This window comes from Neoarius graeffei, chromosome 6, assembly GCF_027579695.1.
Source record: "Neoarius graeffei isolate fNeoGra1 chromosome 6, fNeoGra1.pri, whole genome shotgun sequence".
NCBI classification, from domain to species: Eukaryota; Metazoa; Chordata; class Actinopteri; order Siluriformes; family Ariidae; genus Neoarius; species Neoarius graeffei.
Genome location: NC_083574.1, coordinates 96,284,347 through 96,303,833, shown reverse-complemented (window position 1 = coordinate 96,303,833; position 19,487 = coordinate 96,284,347). Strand labels below are relative to the sequence as shown.

Here is a 19,487-nt window from a genome sequence, read left to right as displayed (position 1 = left end):
GCAGTTCATGTGAGGAAACCCACCAACATCCCAGAGTTGAAGCTGTTCTGTACGGAGGAACGGGCTAAAATTCCTCCAAGCCGGTGTGCAGGACTGATCAACAGTTACCGCAAACGTTTAGTTGCAGTTATTGCTGCACAAGGGGGTCACACCAGATACTGAAAGCAAAGGTTCACATACTTTTGCCACTCACAGATATGTAATATTGGATCATTTTCCTCAATAAATAAATGACCAAGTATAATATTTTTGTCTCATTTGTTTAACTGGGTTCTCTTTATCTACGTTTAGGACTGTATGCCATTTGTGTTTTACTGTATTTCTAAAATCTTTGCTATTTTAATCATCATTTCATAAGTAATTAATGATGACTAATGTTGGATGAAGCAGGTGTTGGAAGAACGTGTGTAATTCCCTTCCTCTTCCTTCAGTTTTAAATATTAAAATCTGTGACACATTTTAACACAGAAAATAATTTGATATGAAAACAAAACATGACCATGACACTTATTTGCTGTTTTTTTTTTCCAAATGTATTTATTTATTCAGGAAATCAATCATTCTGACATAAAATAGTTTTTGGCATTTAGTTTGTTTGTGCCTATATCATTTCAATTTGAACATTACTGTTATAGAGAAAAACTAAATCTGATGCTAATATCGGTTTACAAATACGTAATAAAAATAAAATCCTAACAGGAGAAAAATAGATAACGAAACAAAAACTTTAACAAGTCAAAAAATAATTCGAGAGGTACATTCAATGTTCAAGGTGTGTGGCGGTGTGTGTGTGTGGTGACAGTGTAGAGGTCTGGGAGCCGCCCTGAGTTTCGCTGTGTGTAGCTCCCAGAACCCGAGCCGTGGTCCGTCCACACAACCGTCCACATCCTCTACCTGTCAGGAAGCAGCAGGAGCGTCGCAGAACCCTGCGTTCCGTCCCTTTATACGCAAAAATCCAAACACAATTCCTGAAACGAGCATCTTGTGTAATCCTCTGTGACACAGCTGAGCTCTGATAACACAACACACGACTGTCCTGAATTTACAATCGCTTCAGTCTCTCGGCTCAATCTCATGTGGCTGCTTTAGAAACGCAACAACTCAAAACACAAACAGGGGAATTGTTTTAAAGGCAAAAACGTCGTCAGAGCTCAGCTGTGCGATCGGACGCCGTGTGGAGTGATCCGATCTGACTCCGAATACGATACAGAGGAACGCACGCACGCACGCACGGGAAATAAAAAAAAAAAGGAAGTAAAAACACCACGTATAACATGTATATGAAACGTTAAACAGTTTTGAGTGTTCACAGTGTAAAAATAGTAGTAATAATAATAATAAAAAAAATTGCAGGCATCGTGAAAAACAAAAAAAACCCAAACTTCACTCTGAACTTTCACAAGAAAGGAAAATAAATGTACAAAGGTATTTTAGGGTCACTGTTAAAAAAAAAAAAAGAATAAAGTCATAATATTTAGATTAAAAAAAAATCATTTAATAATATTATAAGAAAAAAAAACAATATCTGGAAAAAGTTCTCAAAAAAAAAATTTGCGTCTTTTTTTCTCAAAATAAGTTTCTTGTCGTTTAAACAGCATGAAACGAGATGGGAGTTAATAAAACAATTTTCTCCTCCAGTGAGAAAAGATACAATCTTAGTCAAAATAAAATAAAAAAAATATATATATATTTTAACGTTATCTTTGGTTTGGTCTGAACGGATTGACGAAAGCTCAGCAGTGGGACGCTCGAGGAGTCTCAGACGCCCGTTCATCAACTTCTGCTTTGTAAAATATCATGCAAAAAAAAAAAAAGAAGAAGAAGATTTTACAAAAGGGCAGGAGTGAAAGATAATCTGTGCAACGGTGATCACATTCTTTGGTTTAAGGGTGTTTGCTTTTGAAATTAACTTTTAAAAAATTAATAATAATAATAATAATAATAATAACGTGATTGTGTCTGTGGTTCGTGCCGAACGGATCGACTGACTTCCTCTGATTGTAGATTTTGCACTCAGACATCCATCATGGCATTTTCTCTGCTGTCAGTGATTTCAGATACAGATACGGCTCCGTCCTCTACATTCAGCCTCATTCTCTGACTCCACACATCCACACAGGAAACCAACGACTGATCTGTTCCTGATTTTAACCTTGGGCATGAAACCCAGAAGGTGTTTTCTTTTTTTTTTATGATTTGTGTCGCAGCCCCTGCACCCCAGGAGCACTGAGATTGCCTGCATCTCAACTCTTTGGTCGCTGGACAGATTTGGAGCCACCGAGGGCGTCGAGGGGAAAGACAAAGATAACAAATGAACAAAAACAGCAAAGCAGCATTTTTGATGCCTGGGTTTCACTGCCAGACACAACAAACAACTCCTTTTGGATTTCACTTCGATCCTGGAGACGTAACGGAGTAACTGAATAATGATTCATTGAAGATTAGTGGGGCGGCACGGTGGCGTCGCGGTTAGCGCTGTCGCCTCACAGCAAGAAGGTCTGGGTTCGAGCCCCGGGGCCGGCGAGGGCCTTTCTGTGCGGAGTTTGCATGTTCTCCCCGTGTCCGCGTGGGTTTCCTCCGGGTGCTCCGGTTTCCCCCACAGTCCAAAGACATGCAGGTTAGGTTAACTGGTGACTCTAAATTGAGTGTAGGTGTGAATGTGAGTGTGAATGGTTGTCTGTGTCTATGTGTCAGCCCTGTGATGACCTGGCGACTTGTCCAGGGTGTACCCCGCCTTTCGCCCGTAGTCAGCTGGGATAGGCTCCAGCTCGCCTGCGACCCTGTAGAACAGGATAAAGCGGCTAGAGATAATGAGATGAGATGAGATGAGATGAGATGAGATGAAAAGTAGTGCGTGGAGGAGATTGGACACGAGTTAGGATCCTGAATCTTCATGAGTTCAGCTCATTTTGGAGTAAAGGAGCTCATTAGAGAGTTACACGTGTTCAAGGGGCGGAGCTTAAGTTACATTTGATCAAGAATCGCACGAATTTCTACTATTGTTCGAGAGATGGCGTTAAAATTTCCGATCAGTTCCCTGACTAACACGAGTGCATTGCTGTATTTAGGTTGCCAAATTGTATCGATATACAACCCCAATTCCAAAAAAAGTTGGGATGCTATGTGAAGATTAGCAAGTCATGGAAACCCGATATTTCGTTGAAAATAGTACAAAGGCGACATATCAAATGTTGAAACTGAGAAATTTTCTTGTTTTTTGAACTTGATGTCCGCAACACGTTTCAAAAAAAGCTGGGACGGGCGTGTTTACCACTGTGTTGCATCACCCCTACTTTTAACATCATTCTGTAAACGTTTCAGAACTGAGGAGACCAGTTGCTGTAGTTTTGAAAGAGAAACGTTGTCCCATTCTTGCCTGATAAATTATAATTTCAGTTGCTCAACAGTTCGGGGTCTCCTTTGTCGTATTTTGTGCTTCATAATGCATCGGAGATAGGTCTGGACTGCAGGCAGGCCAGTTTAGCACCCTGACTCTTTTACTACAGAGCCATGCAGTTTTAATATGTGCAGAAAGCAGTTTGGCATTGTCCTGGTGAAAGAAGGAAGGCCTTCCATGAAAAAGATTTTGTCTGGATGGCAGCATATTCCTCTGAAACGTGTATATATCATTCAGCATTAATGATGCCTTCCCAGATGTACAAGCTACCCATGTCTACCATCACAGACGCTGGCTTTTGAACTGTGTACTGATAACAAGCCGGATGGTCCCTCTCCTCTTTAGCCTGGAGGACGTGGTGTCCACGGTTTCTAAAAATAATTTCCACTTTTGATTCGTCAGACCCCGGGACAGTTTTCCACTTCGCTTCAGTCCATCGTAAAAGATCTCGGGCCCAGAGAAGGTGGCGGTGTTTCTGGATATTGTTAATATCTGGTTTTAACTTGTATTTGTGGATGCAGTAATGAAGTGTTTTCATAGACGATGGTTTTCTGAAGTGTTCCTGAGCCCATACAGTGATTTCCACTCCAGACACGTGTCTGCTTTTAATGCAGTGTCTCCTGAGGGCCTGAAGATCACAGGCATCCAGTGTCAGGTTTCAGCCTTGTCTCTCGCATACAGAGATTTCTCCAGAATCTTTTAATGATATTATGGACCATAGATGATGTTACCAACAAATTCTCTGCAGTTTTACATTGAGAATGTTACGTTATTCTTAAATGGTTGCACTATTTGCCCACGCAGTCTTTCACAGAACGGTGAACCCCTCGCCATCTTTACTTCTGAGAGACTCCGCCTCTCTGAGATGCTCTTTTTAAACACAGTCATCTTACTGACCTGTTGCCAATTTCTTTTTTTCGCATAACACAACTTTTTCAGTCTTTTGTTGTCCCTGTTCCAACTTTTCTGAAAAACAATAAAATTTCTCAGCTTCGACATTTTGTCTCTGTACTATTTTCAATTAAACGTCGGGTTTCCATGATTTGCTAATCTTCGCGTTCTGTTTTTATTTACGGTTTACACGGCGCCCCAACTTTTTTGGAATCGGGGTTGTAAAATCCAGGAAACTGAACTGAAATGTTGCACATGCTCACTGTGAACGCGTCAGGTTCAGGTGCGAGTGATCTGATTAATCATCTCGGAGCCTCCACTTCCTGTTTATAGACTGAATTAAATAAAGACGTCGCTCTGAAACACGTTTGTAAGGAAATATATTTCTGCTCAAGTCGTGATCGTGGTGTTTCTCGGGCTGGTTGCTGGCTGGTAAATTAGCGTGAAAGCTCAAGTTCTGGACGCTGATCCGTTTGAGCAGGTGAGAGAGGTGTTATAAGGTATATTGTGGGTAATGTAGGACGGCGTGGTTATGAACGGCGATGAGGAAATAGTTGAGGGTGGATTTCACCTTTAACGGAACATAAAGTGTCTGATCTGAGTTCAGCCGAGCAGATTTGTTTTGTCTCGCAGCACCTCAGCGGCGTTTCGCTCGTCACTGGGACGTTCGTCTGTCTTTGGTCTGGCTTTCAGGAAAACTCATTGTCATCATCACGCCGTCCCAGTGACCAGCAAAAAGGCGATTAAAAAAACAAAACAAAAACGAAGCAGCAAACAGCTCTTATGATGATGATGATGATGGCGTCTGTCACCGTTGCACAAGTTTGAGCTACGAAACGACTGAAAAGCCAAGTGCTAAACTCACATTTCTACACCTACAATCGCATTGACTCTATTAATAAAGGTCAAAACTAGAAATCAGTACTCAGCGGTACGTATACGTCAACATATACGTATACGAATAAACACTGAGGGGAAAAAGAGTAGAGATTTGAGGTAGAAGGTTTTTTTTTTTGCGATTTGCGTTTTTGCATTTCAGCGCTCGTTCTATAGAAATAATCTCTTTTTCCGACTCCTCACTGACTTCATCTTAAGGCCATCTGATATATATTTTTTGTTTTTTTAATAAAGGAATAACTCACGCCAAACCTAAGAGCGTGGGAAAGCATTTTCGACCTTGATTGATTCCTCTAAGGTTTGCTTGGTTAAATGAACTCAGTACGAATGATAAAAAAAAAAAAGGAATACAGACGCAGAGTTTATACGGTATAACTCCTCCTGAAACACTTTTTCTTATTTCAGCGCCTCTGGAAACAAACAAACAAACAAACAAAAAATACTGTACACACATTCAACGGAGGTCAGCGGTAAGAAAGAAGCCGCAGCTCAACGAGGATACCCTGTCAATCAAACCGTGTGCTTTTCATGTCACGGCACGGTTTTACGAACGTACTAAAAAAAAAAAAAAAAAAACCTGAGTCCCTGAGTCGAGTAAAAAACAACAATAAAAAAAAAGTAACACTTATTATTAATAAAATGAGGTAGTTTAAGACGGGAACTGTAAAGAGATATCAAACACGCACGTGACGCGAACCTGAGAACTGCGTCACGAGAAGAAGAAGATTATTAAATAAAGAAACGTATAGAATTTCAAAAGGTTAAGTTTAAACATTTCGACATTCGGTAACTTTGAGGTAGAACGAAAAAGTAAAGGCCCTTACGATCCCGATACAAGACAGACAGACGTAGACAGACAAGAACAAACAGGAGCAACATTATTGCTATCAGGAAGTATCTGTTGTCATGACGATAAGGTTGCACTTCTTTTTTTTTTTTGTATAAGCTGCTATTAAATATATATATATATATATATATATATATATATATATATATATATAAAAAGGAGGAGATGATGGTCGGAATGATGTAACTCTGTTCCTGTTTAAACCAGATTAGCTTTTTTCCCCCGGTTGTTTATAATATAATCCTTCTCCAGTGATACGCTCGCTTACACAATGTCTGATATCACACTTCACATTATTTGGACAAACATTCACGGCGGGTGAGTTTCTCTCTCTCTCTCTCTCTCAAACACAAACTTATTAAAGAATAAAGTAATGACATTAGCTGAGGTGTATCAGTGATGACTCGTAGCCGTCACTCGTGACTGGTCGACGGTGATGTCACTTCCTCTAGCTTGATGGCGAGACGCAGTGTGCGCTCTTCCGTCGCGTGATCAGGACTTCTTCCCGGGCTTCCTGATGACAGGTTGGCGAGGTCGTGTTCGTCGTGTGAGTAGCGTCCGGAGTCGCCGGTCTCGTGGCTGCCCTCGCTGGAGTGTGAGCCCTCGGTGTCGCCCCCTGGTGGCCCCAGCAGGGTGTGGCAGGACGAGGGCTGCTCCAGCGAGGGACTTCCTGGAGACTCGTTGGAGTACCGGAGCAGAGTGGAGCCCATCTGGTACATGGGGGAGGAGACGGGAGCCTTCTTCATCTGCAGCACACACACACGGATGGAGAGGACAAATTAACAAGGATTCGTTAACAATTTGTTAATCATTTCAAGGAACGTTAAAGCGAGACCGCCTTTCAGATTTTTCAAGTGTAGGTCATATCAAGAATTTTCCCGACACCCAATTATTTTTGTTTAGTGACCAAAAGCGACTGAATTCGAATCACAGACTTTCAATTTTATTAGGTTTTTAATAGAATAATTAATGAATTTCTCTCCACGTGGCTGTAAATTCTCCACTATTTTTTTCCTGCTTCACCATGACCCGATACAAGATACTACGTCATGCATGACATCATGTGGTGGGCTTTCCCCGTTCGCGCAAGGCACTGTGGGATACAAATTTGAAACCGGAGAGAAAAATGGAGGGCGTGAGTGTGCCAATGAAACGTGAAAGACCGACTACAGTAACAGAAAGAAAGTGAGAAGAAAAGACGTTATGTTATATACGAAGGAAAGGAAACGCAGGACCAAACTAATAAATATCGGCGGTCAGCGAGCACCTCGGTGTGATCAGCTGTTCGTTTAGCGACAGAATGATGGAACTGTCAGTGCACGCTCAAAGGGAAACCTGTAGATGGCAGTAATGCGACACTGTGGATGCCAGCTGCCGTAAAACCCAAAAGAAGAAGAAGGTAAACCTGCGCATGCGCACACGGACTTCCTCTGTCTGCTTGACTGCGCGAAGCGAGCGATTTCATGCACATTATTTGCTTTAATCCGCTCAAATTAAATAACTTCCCAGCCACAGAATGGCCTGATATTTTGTGAGATATTACAGAAATAAACACATTTATTTTTTTCGCCGTCCGGTTTCCATCAAATCCTGCGCTCTGATTGGCTGGCGAGCGGGTCCGTATCCTACAGTACGGACCCCAGTTACGGACCTCTGGCGACTCGCTCGTTCACAACAACAAACATAGTAGCATTTTTTGTCAACATTTATCTTTTTTTTATAAGATCTATTTAAAAGATTATCAAAAATCTTATAAATCTTTGCCAGCATTTCTCAGGAGAATAGCATTAATTTTACAGCATGGATAGCGATAACGACAGTGTTCACAGCGAGAGCGAGTTTTACTACCCTGAGGAAGAAGAAATAAAAGAAAACATTTCAGGAGAAAGCTAAAAACCTCTAACTGTTGCTAACGCCGAGCAAAAACATGGCTGAATCCTGAATGACTCAATTTTGTATAAATAGGGGACTACATAGGCGGCAAAATGTAGTTTTTTTCCCGCCATGGAAGTGCACTTGTATACCGAGGAGGAAGCCATTTGCATTACAGCCGTGAATGAGGATTCAAAATGGCGGCTCGGCTTGGTTTTCCCTTTCGGGCGCTCTCGTTTTCTGTTAGAATTTGGTGAATTCTCGGCCCTGAATACTGATCTCGGCCCAGAGGGCCTCGCTCAGTACTTTCAAGACCTCAGTCACGGTATTTCACCATACGCACCTCCCAGCTGGTAAATAACATACAGTATATATCACAATGACCACATTTCAGACGGAACTAAATTTCACTGATTTTATGAAATCAAAAGGCCGACTACTTTTAATCAGGCGAAAACCATCACTGCAGACTGTCTTCTCTGTGTTTTAGAAAACAGCAGGAGCTGAAAATATTCTTTTGTGAGCTTTTACAATTTTCTTGTCGTCTTTTAATTATTCATGACCCAAGAGGTTTGATCTGTATTTTTACTGACACGAGTTTTGGGCTGTACTGAATTTGCATAAATGATGTATTCTAGAGAAAAAAAGAAGAGAAAAAAAGGAAAACAAAAGGAACTAAAATGAAGGCTGGAAAACGAAGGAAAAAAGACAGAAAAGGAAAAGGCTTTTTCATCCATACTGAATTTAAATATTTAAATTATGGCGTTCTTGAAGCTTTTCTATGTTTATCGTTTCCTCATTTAATTTTTTTTGTATCACTGTCACATCAATCAGTTAATCCTTCCATCCTGTGGGCTTCTGAAGCCGATTACTGAGAGATCAAAGACCTGATTTTATCAGATCCACAGTAACGCCATATTTCACTCAGACTCATGAATCGAGGAGGTGAAAGAATGAAACGATTCTGTAGATTTTTCTACATGCGTGAATTTGTCGGCCTGGCCGTACCTTCTCATCCTTCTGAAACAAACCCCACTTCGGTGCCTTCTTCCTCTGGACCGAGGTCCTGACAGGGCCGTAACTGTTTATGATCAGATCCGTCCCGCCCTGAGAACGATGAAAAGGACGTTCAGCTATCAGACCCGTACACGCTTCAGGATACAGTCACTCAGCTTCACTGAGCACTTTGTCCTGTTTATCCTCTTATATATTTACCTTTGCATCAATAAAGTGTTCTCTCATCATGGGCCCCGGTTCATGTGCGCTCTCGGCTTGATTTTCATTGGCCGTGTGAGCTGTAGAGGGTGGAGCTTGAGCTTGTTCAGGCCTGATGACTTTGCTGGTGCAGGATTTCCTGTGGTGTGATGGAACCACGTCAGTCAGAGTATCACCGTTAAAACACACATCTGAGTCGCTGAATTAACCACCATTCATCTTCGTCATCATCATCACCATCATTGTCATCATCACCACCACCACTCATCTTCATCATCATCATTATCACCATCATCACCACCACTTATCATCATCATTGTCACTATCACCATCATCCCCACTGTCATCACCATCATCACCATCATCATCACCACTCATCGTCATCATCACCATCATTGTCATCATTACCATTATCATCACCACCACTCATTACCATCATCGTCATCATTACCATTATCACCATCATTATCATCACCACCACTCATCGTCATCATCACCATCATTGTCATCATTACCATTATCATCACCACCACTCATTACCATCATCGTCATCATTACCATTATCACCATCATTATCATCACCACCACTCATCACCATCATTGTCATCATTATCATTATCACCATCATTATCATCACCACCACTCATCGTCATCATCACCATCATTGTCATCATTTCCATTATCATCACCACCACTCATCACCATCATCGTCATCATTACCATTATCACCATCATTATCATCACCACCACTCATCACCATCATTGTCATCATTACCATTATCACCATCATTGTCATCATCACCACTCATCGTCGTCATCACCATCATTGTCATCATTACCATTATCATCACCACCACTCATCACCATCATCGTCATCATTACCATTATCACCATCATTATCATCACCACCACTCATCACCATCATTGTCATCATTACCATTATCATCATCACCACTCATCGTCATCATCACCATCATTGTCATCATTACCATTATCATCACCACCACTCATCACCATCATCGTCATCATTACCATTATCACCATCATTATCATCACCACCACTCATCACCATCATCCTCCTCATCCCCATCATCACTTTCATCAGCATTGCCACCACTCGTCATTACCATCACCGTCATCGTCACCATCATCACCACTGTCATCGTCATCATAGTCATCATTACCATCACTACCATCATCATCACCATCACCATCATCATCACCACCGTCATCACCATCACTGTCATCATCACCACTGTCCCCATTATCATCATCATCACCACCGTCATCACCATCACCATCATCACCATCACTGTCATCATCACCACTGTCCCCATTATCACATCATCATGACCATCACCATCGTGACCATGTATAATGTTGTGTGGGTGAGTATAATCTTCATTAAAGAAGTGGATATCGACACCAGCGTGTATCTCTCTGGATGAACTGTTTTATTCTATTGTTCCCTGACTACGTACATTATGTATTCCCTATTTCTAGAGCACCACCTTGTGGCCTGACATTCCATTACATCCCCCCCTTTTAGCTATTTACCATATCCCTTTTAATTCTTCACTTAAATTCTAACAGTAAGGAATATGGTCAATAATAACAAGCTACACTGTCTCTACTGTGAGCTTACATTTTTTCAGAACATAACTTTTCTTTTTTTTTCCTAACTAGAAGGGCAGGGTACACTGCCTGACCCTTCGGGCTCTGCTGGAGGGATTATTCTGCCCTGTTCACAGCAGGCCACTATACTAGTGTTACCAGTTCAGTCTTTCTGGTGGACGGGAGACTCGCCCCGATCTGGTCACAGTCACGTTAGAGCTGGGCTGCTCTGGCTCTGGATCAGGCTGGTCTGGTTCTGGAAGAGCAGTGAGCTGAGCTCGGTTTCTTCTCAGTGTCTCCAACTCTGTCTCCACGTTGTACGATCTTGGGGTTGATGATGGTGACTGGACTGTCCCGGTGGTCTTTGCTGAGCGGATCCACACTCTCTGACCTGGTTCAAGTATCGGCAGCTCTCTTGTTCTGTGTCTCGCTCCATATGCTTTCTTTTGATTCTCTTTCAATCTCGCATCTTTCTTTTTAAAAGCTTGGAGGTCTGGCCACTTTGGTCTGAGAGTCTGCAGAGGGACTGGAACTGTCGATCGCAATCTTCTCTCCATCAGGAGTTCTGCTGGTGAGGCTCCATGAGCTAATGGGGTTGTTCTGTAAGCCAAGAGAGCTCTTTGATGATCTTGGTTCTTGCTCAGTATCTGCTTCACTGTTCTCACAGCTCTCTCCGCTTCCCCATTACTTTGCGGATACCTGGGACTACTAGTCATGTGTTCAAAGTCATATTCCTGAGCAAATGCCGAAAACTCTGAAGAGGCAAACTGTGGCCCGTTATCCGTCACTAGTACCTCAGGGATGCCGAATCTTGCGAAGATGACTTTCAGTCTCTCGACTGTGGTCGCGGTTGTAAGCGTTGGCAGGTTGGCTACTTCAATGTATTTGGAGAAATAGTCAGCTACTACCAGGTAGTGGCTCTTCCCCCACTGAAAGAGGTCAGCCGCCACTCTTTGCCATGGCCTTGCAGGTAAAGGGGTTGTGAGCAGTGGTTCTGTGCGATAGCTGGAGTACTGGCTGCATACCTCGCATCTCTCCACTAGCTCTTTGATGTCCCTTGTTAAGCCTGGCCACCACATGGACTGTTGTGCTCTTGCAAAGCACTTTGTCATGCCCTGGTGTCCATGGTGGATTCTCTCTAGCATGTCTCTTTGCATTGGCGCTGGAATGACGATTCTTTCTCCCTTTAGGAGGATGCCATCAGCCACATGGATGTCAGTCCTGTACGGCCAATACTGGAGCAGGTTCTCTGGAACTGCTTGTCTGAGCAGAGGCCATCCTTTCTCTGTTCTGCATGTTTTTGATTTCCTCCAGTTTTGTTTTTGTTGCAGGTAAGTGTTCCATGACATAGTCAATGTACACCTGACACACTCTTTCCAGGCTGTCACTCTCCGTGCTGCTCTCCAGTCCAAGTGGTGCTCGTGACAACACGTCCGCAGCTACCAACTGTTTCCCTGGTACATGAATAATCTTGTACTTGAATCTCATCATTCTCAGTCTGAATCTGAGTATACGTGGAGGTAAGTCATCCAGTGGTCGGGTACCTAACAGTGATATGAGAGGTTTGTGATCTGTACTCACCATAAAGTCTAATCCCAGGAGATAGGCGCTCAGGCGCTCGCACGCCCAGGTCATGGCGAGAGCCTCTTTCTCAATTTGAGCATACCGAGTCTCTGTGGGTGTCAGGCTTCTGGATATGTACACCACTGGTCTGAATTCTCCATCTGGCTGTCGCTGCATCAGTACCCCTCCCAGGCCATACGATGATGCGTCAGCTGACACCAGAGTTTCTCTTTTTGAACTGTATTGGGCCAGGACAGCTGGAGAGCTAAGCTCGTTCTTCACAGCCTCAAAAGCTGTCTTTTGCTGCGTGTCCCAGGTCCACACACTGTCGTTACGCAGCAGGTCTCTCAGGGGCTTTGTGAGATTGGGAAGGTGAGGGGAAAACTTGCAGACGTAGTTCACCATCCCCATGAAGCGTCTCACCCCTTCAGTGTTCTCTGGTTTGGGCATGTTAAGGATGACTTTAATTTTGTTTGGGTCAGCCTCGATCCCGTTGGCACTTACTTTATGCCCTAGGAATTTCACTTCCCTCACGCTGAACTCACATTTTTCGTTTAAGGTCAGACCTGCATCCTCGAGCTTCCTGAGGACTTCACACAGCCTGTTGTCATGCTCAGCTTGGTCTTTGCCGAACACCAATATGTCGTCGGCATGGCAGAGTGTTCCTGGTGTGCCGGCGACAATCTGGGAAATTCTGAGCTGAAAATGTTTCGGCGCAGAAGATATCCCAAATGGAAGTCTCCTGAAACAATACCTCCCAAATGGCGTAATGAAGGTTGTCAAGGGCTCTGACTCCTCATGTAGGGGAATCTGCCAAAACCCCGATGTGGCATCCAGTTTTGAGAAGACGACGGCTCCATCTAGCTTTGCTAGTGTGTCATCCACAGCTGGGAGTATGTGTCTCTCTTGACACACGCTTTCATTGAGCCTCGTCAGGTCAATGCCGATCTGGATGTTTCCACTGGGCTTGGGTACAACCACCATTCCCGCACACCACTTGGTCGGTTCTTGGATCTGTCTGATCACGCCCATATCTTCCATTCTCTGGAGCTCTGATTTGACTTTGTCCATTAGGGGCAGGGCTACACGTCTAGGAGCTGACAAGGCATATGGCACCGCTCCCTCAGCTAACTCTATCTTATAGCTACCCTGCAGCTTCCCTAAGCCTGAAAGTACTTTTGGGAACATCCTTTTGAATTTATCATCTGCTGCTTGCACTGCAGCTATCTGCTGCAACAGAGGTAGGCTCTGTATGGCTGGAAGCCCTAGTAGTGGCATCACTAAATCCTTAACAACAAATACTTCCTGTTCTGTTTTCTTTTTGCCCTTTTTCAGGCAGGCTCTGAATGTGCCCAGCACAGTCAGTGGCTGGTTGTTGGGACCGCAGATCATCCTCTGTGCCTTCTTTAAGTCACCGTCTCTTGCTTTGCAGTACATGGAGTCTGGTATGGCAGTGACAGCCGCCCCTGTGTCCATCTTAAAGTTAATCAGTTCTCCATTCATTTCTGTGTCATGTCTCCAGACATCCTGTTTATCAGTCTCTATTGCTCCCAGGAAACCACATTCTGCAGTCTCATACACTTCTTCTATAGCCTCAACTCGTTGTCCTGTCCTACAAACTGCAGCATAATGGCCTTTCTTTTTACATTTCCTGAACTCTGCTTCTCTTGCTGGACATCGTTTCCATGCATGTTGAGGACTGTGCCCGCATCTTTTGCACGTTTCTGTTCTCTGCGTCGCGTTGCTTTGTGTTTGTTTCGCCATTTTAGGTTCCGCGGGTTTTCTCCCTACTATAGCATCCACAATATCAGGCTTTTCACGTCGAATCAATGGCTGTTGTTTTTTCACTTCTTCATTTTGTCTGACTTGTGTTATTGTCTTCTCCAATGTGAGCTCTGAATCTAACTGTAGTTTCTATGACAATTTAGCGTCTCCGATCCCAACTACGATCCGATCTCTTATCATCTCTTCACGTAGGACGCCATACTGGTAATGCTCAGCCAGTCTGTACACGTCGGTAATAAAGTTCTCTACCGTTTCGCCAGGTTGTTGATATCTGCTGTTAAACCTGGCTCTCTCGTAAATCACGTTGTGTTTGCCAATACAATGCTCACCTAAAGCCTTGCACACTTCGTCATATTTCTTCCTTTTGTCTTCCTCCAACGTTAATGTGTTCAGCACGTCGTCACTTTTCTCCCCCATTATATAGAGCAGCGAGTTGATTTGATATTCCTCATTCTTCTCTGATAACCCCAATGCTACTCTGAATCGCTCGAAGCGTCGTAGCCACTGAGTCCAACTGCTTGGCTCATCGAAGTTAAAACTGCCCGGAGGTGGTATCGTAAATATCTGATCCATTTTCTCGTTCCATGGGCGGCACGGTGGTGTAGTGGTTAGCGCTGTCGCCTCACAGCAAGAAGGTCCGGGTTCGAGCCCCGTGGCCGGCGAGGGCCTTTCTGTGCGGAGTTTGCATGTTCTCCCCATGTCCGCGTGGGTTTCCTCCGGGTGCTCCGGTTTCCCCCACAGTCCAAAGACATGCAGGTTAGGTTAACTGGTGACTCTAAATTGACCGTAGGTGTGAATGTGAGTGTGAATGGTTGTCTGTGTCTATGTGTCAGCCCTGTGATGACCTGGCGACTTGTCCAGGGTGTACCCCGCCTTTCGCCCGTAGTCAGCTGGGATAGGCTCCGGCTTGCCTGCGACCCTGTAGAAGGATAAAGCGGCTAGAGATAATGAGATGAGATTTTCTCGTTCCTCCCTTCTTCTCTCTAAGTGAGTAAACAAGCTAGCAACTTGCTTGCTTCTCCGCGAGCTAGCTTGCTCCACTGCTGGTGCAGTCACTGACGAGGTAAAACTTTTTCTTTTCCTCTCTCTCTCACCTCTTTCTGTCGACTTTCTCTTCTGTCGGATTCTTGTCACCAACTTCTGACACCATGTATAATGTTGTGTGGGTGAGTATAATCTTCATTAAAGAAGTGGATATCGACACCAGCGTGTATCTCTCTGGATGAACTGTTTTATTCTATTGTTCCCTGACTACGTACATTATGTATTCCCTATTTCTAGAACACCACCTTGTGGCCTGACATTCCATTACAACCATCATCGTCACCACCACTACTGTCATCACCATCACCACCACCGTCATCACCATTGTCACTGTCATCACCACCATCGTCATCACTGTCATCATCATCATCGTTGTCACCATCATCATCACTGTCATCACCATCCTTGCCATCATCCCCAGTCATCATCATCACTGTCATCACCATCCTTGCCATCATCCCCAATGTCATCATCATCACTGTCATCACCATCCTCGCCATCATCCCCAGTCATCATCATCACCGTCATCACCACCATCCCCAATGTCATCATCATCATCATCATCATCACCGTCATCACCACCATCCCCACTGTCATCATCATCACCATCATCCCCAATGTCATCATCATCACCGTCATCACCATCACCACTGTCATCATCATCATCCCCAATGTCATCATCATCACCGTCATCACCATCCTCACTGTCATCATTACCGTCATCACCATCATCCCCAATGTCATCATCATCATCATCACCACCATCCCCACTGTCATCACCATCATCCCCAATGTCATCATCATTACCGTCATCACCTTCATCCCCAATGTCATCACCATCATCCCCAATGTCATCATCATTACCGTCATCACCATCATCCCCAATGTCATCATCATCATCACCACCATCCCCACTGTCATCATCATCACCATCATCCCCAATGTCATCATCACCATCATCCCCAGTGTCATCATCATCACCATCATCCCCACTGTCATCATTACCGTCATCACCACCATCCCCACTGTCATCATCATCACCACCATCCCCACTGTCATCATCACCATCATCCCCAATGTCATCATCATTACCGTCATCACCATCATCCCCAATGTCATCATCATCATCACCACCATCCCCACTGTCATCATCATCACCATCATCCCCAATGTCATCACCATCATCCCCAATGTCATCATCACCATCATCCCCAGTGTCATCATCATCACGTCATCACCATCATCCCCACTGTCATCATTACCGTCATCACCATCATCCCCAGTGTCATCATCATCACCGTCATCACCATCATTCCCACTGTCATCATTACCGTCATCACCATCATCCCCAATGACATCATCACCATCACCCCCACTGTCACCACCATCATTACTATCATCATCACCATCATCACATCATCATTGTTGTGTATTAAATGATATAAAATCCAGATGAGAACTCACTTGGCTTTCTCTCGAAACACCAGGATTAAGGCACAGATGATGATGCATGTGAGAGCAATACACACCCCCACGATAATACCCGCCATCGAGTGCTGGTCCAGATCCGAAAACACTGCAGGAACACACACACACACACACACACACACACACGAATTAAAGGAGCGGGAAGGGGAAGGGTAAATAATAGGTCAAAGGAGATGAAAAGAAAATGAAGAGGGGGAAAGGAAACAAATAGTAAAGGAAAGGAACAGAAAGGAAGAAGGAAGGAAAAAAACAGAACGATAGGAAGGGGAAATATAATGAAAAAATGAAAAGAAAGCAAAATGAAGGAAAAGATAAGAAAAGCAAAGATTTGAGGGGAAGTAATGAAGGAAAGAACAGAAAAGAATGGACGAAAGGAAAGGAAACGAAGAAAGAAAAATGAAAATGAAGGACAAGAGAAAGAAATGAACAGAAAAGAAGAAAGAAGTGAGAGAAGGAATGAGAAAGTAAAGAGAGAAACGTTCGTTAAGGGAAAGTTTTGCAGGGTTGCGCCCTCACCTGTGGCGTGGGTGGAGCCGTGAGAGCGGTAGGTGTGTCCGGAGCGGGTGTGAGCGCTGACGCTCAGTTCCACAGCAGGGGAGAAGGGCCCATCCCCCATCTGATTGGACGCTGACACTTTCACCAGGTACACGTTACCTGGCTGCAGGTTCTCCAGCAGAGCCATGGTGACGCTTCCTGAGGAAATAAATCAGTCACATCATGAATAATGCGTATCTCTCACTTCCTGTCTGTGTCTGTCAGCACACACACACACACACACACACACACACACACACACACACACACACACTCACCCTCTCTCTGCAGGATCTGCCACTCTCCAGCGAGCCACGCTTTGCGTGAAGCGTACAGAATGGTGTAGCGAGTCACGGTGATGTTGGGCTCGTTCGGTGCTTTCCACGACACCAGCGCCGTGTCTCCCTCGATCAGAGTGACTTTGACTCCCACAGGGGGCAGAGCCGGGACTGATGGGGGGGCGGGGAGACACACATATGGACCAATCAGTATCATCCAGGAAGAAAAGAACCTTTCCATCAATAGTAATCTGTTGACGCAGTCATTTCCTGAGCTGAATGAATCTTATAAACATGAGTCTCTCACCGTCTGGCAGCGTGCTCTGATACACCACGGGACTCCAGGGACTGGAAAGCTGGTCCACGTGCAGCCGGACGGCGAACTCATAACGAGTGTTCGGCTGCAAGTCCTTCACGAGGAGACTCTGATCCCCGCTGGAACACGGGAGATCGATTATTAGAGATAAAGATTTCAAATCTGGACACTTTTCTTCCAGTCTTCACTCTTCAGGCTGGTTTTTTTTTTTTTTAGTAAATCTCCTTCTATCTACAGTGGTGTTTGAAAGTTTGTGAACCCTTTAGAATTTTCTATATTTCTGCATAAATATGACCTAAAACATCATCAGATTTTCACACAAGTCCTAAAAGTAGATAAAGAGAACCCAGTTAAACAAATGAGACAAAAATATTATACTTGGCCATTTATTTATTGAGGAAAATGATCCAGTATTACATATCTGTGAGTGGCAAAAGTATATGAACCTCTAGGATGAGCAGTTAATTTGAAGGTGAAATTAGAGTCAGGTGTTTTCAATCAATGGGATGACAATCAGGTATGAGTGGGCACCCTGTTTTATTTAAAGAACAGAAATCTATCAAAGTCTGATCTTCACAACACATGTTTGTGGAAGCATTGTTGATGCTCATCAGGCTGGAAAAGGTTACAAAACCATCTCTAAAGAGTTTGGACTCCACCAATCCACAGTCAGACAGATTGTGTACAAATGGAGGAAATTTAAGACCATTGTTACCCTCCCCAGGAGTGGTCGACCAACAAAGATCACTCCAAGAGCAAGGCGTGTAATAGTCGGCGAGGTCACAAAGGACCCCAGGGTAACTTCTAAGCAACTGAAGGCCTCTCTCACATTGGCTAATGGTAATGTTCATGAGTCCACCATCAGGAGAACACTGAACAACAATGGTGTGCATGGCAGGGTTGCAAGGAGAAAGCCACTGCTCTCCAAAAAGAACATTGCTGCTCATCTGCAGTTTGCTGAAGATCACGTGGACAAGCCAGAAGGCTACTGGAAAAATGTTTTGTGGATGGATGAGACCAAAATAGAACTTTTTGGTTTAAATGAGAAGCGTTATGTTTGGAGAAAGGAAAACACTGCATTCCAGCATAAGAACCTTATCCCATCTGTGAAACATGGTGGTGGTAGTATCACGGTTTGGGCCTGTTTTGCTGCATCTGGGCCAGGACGGCTTGCCATCATTGATGGAACAATGAATTCTGAATTATAGCAGCGAATTCTAAAGGAAAATGTCAGGACATCTGTCCATGAACTGAATCTCAAGAGAAGGTGGGTCATGCAGCAAGACGACGACCCTAAGCACACAAGTCGTTCTACCAAAGAATGGTTAAAGAAGAATAAAATTAATGTTTTGGAATGGCCAAGTCAAAGTCCTGACCTTAATCCAATGGAAATGTTGTGGAAGGACCTGAAGCGAGCAGCTCATGTGAGGAAACCCACCAACATCCCAGAGTTGAAGCTGTTCTGTACGGAGCAATGGGCTAAAATTCCTCCAAGCCGGTGTGCAGAACTGATCAACAGTTACCACAAACGTTTAGTTGCAGTTATTGCTGCACAAGGGGGTCACACCAGATACTGAAAGCAAAGGTTCACATACTTTTGCCACTCACAGATATGTAATATTGGATCATTTTCCTCAATAAATAAATGGCCAAGTATAATATTTTTGTCTCATTTGTTTAACTGGGTTCTCTTTATCTACTTTTAGGACTTGTGTGAAAATCTGATGATGTCTCATCTCATTATCT

The 19,487-nt window shown here is 43.9% G+C and overlaps 1 protein-coding gene across 1 annotated transcript in view; it reads right to left on the bottom strand.

The window, feature by feature from the left end:
- Window positions 1-6,445: 6,445 nt before the first annotated feature.
- The window catches only part of prtga (protogenin homolog a (Gallus gallus)), a gene marked incomplete at its 5' end in the record, with an annotated part of 89,675 nt that continues 76,633 nt past the window's right edge, over window positions 6,446-19,487 (bottom strand). Inside the window, 7 exon segments of the mRNA XM_060924492.1 lie at window positions 6,446-6,778; window positions 8,913-9,011; window positions 9,120-9,258; window positions 16,590-16,701; window positions 17,130-17,306; window positions 17,426-17,596; window positions 17,733-17,860. Of these exon segments, the coding sequence (XP_060780475.1) occupies window positions 6,446-6,778; window positions 8,913-9,011; window positions 9,120-9,258; window positions 16,590-16,701; window positions 17,130-17,306; window positions 17,426-17,596; window positions 17,733-17,860 (1,159 nt within the window).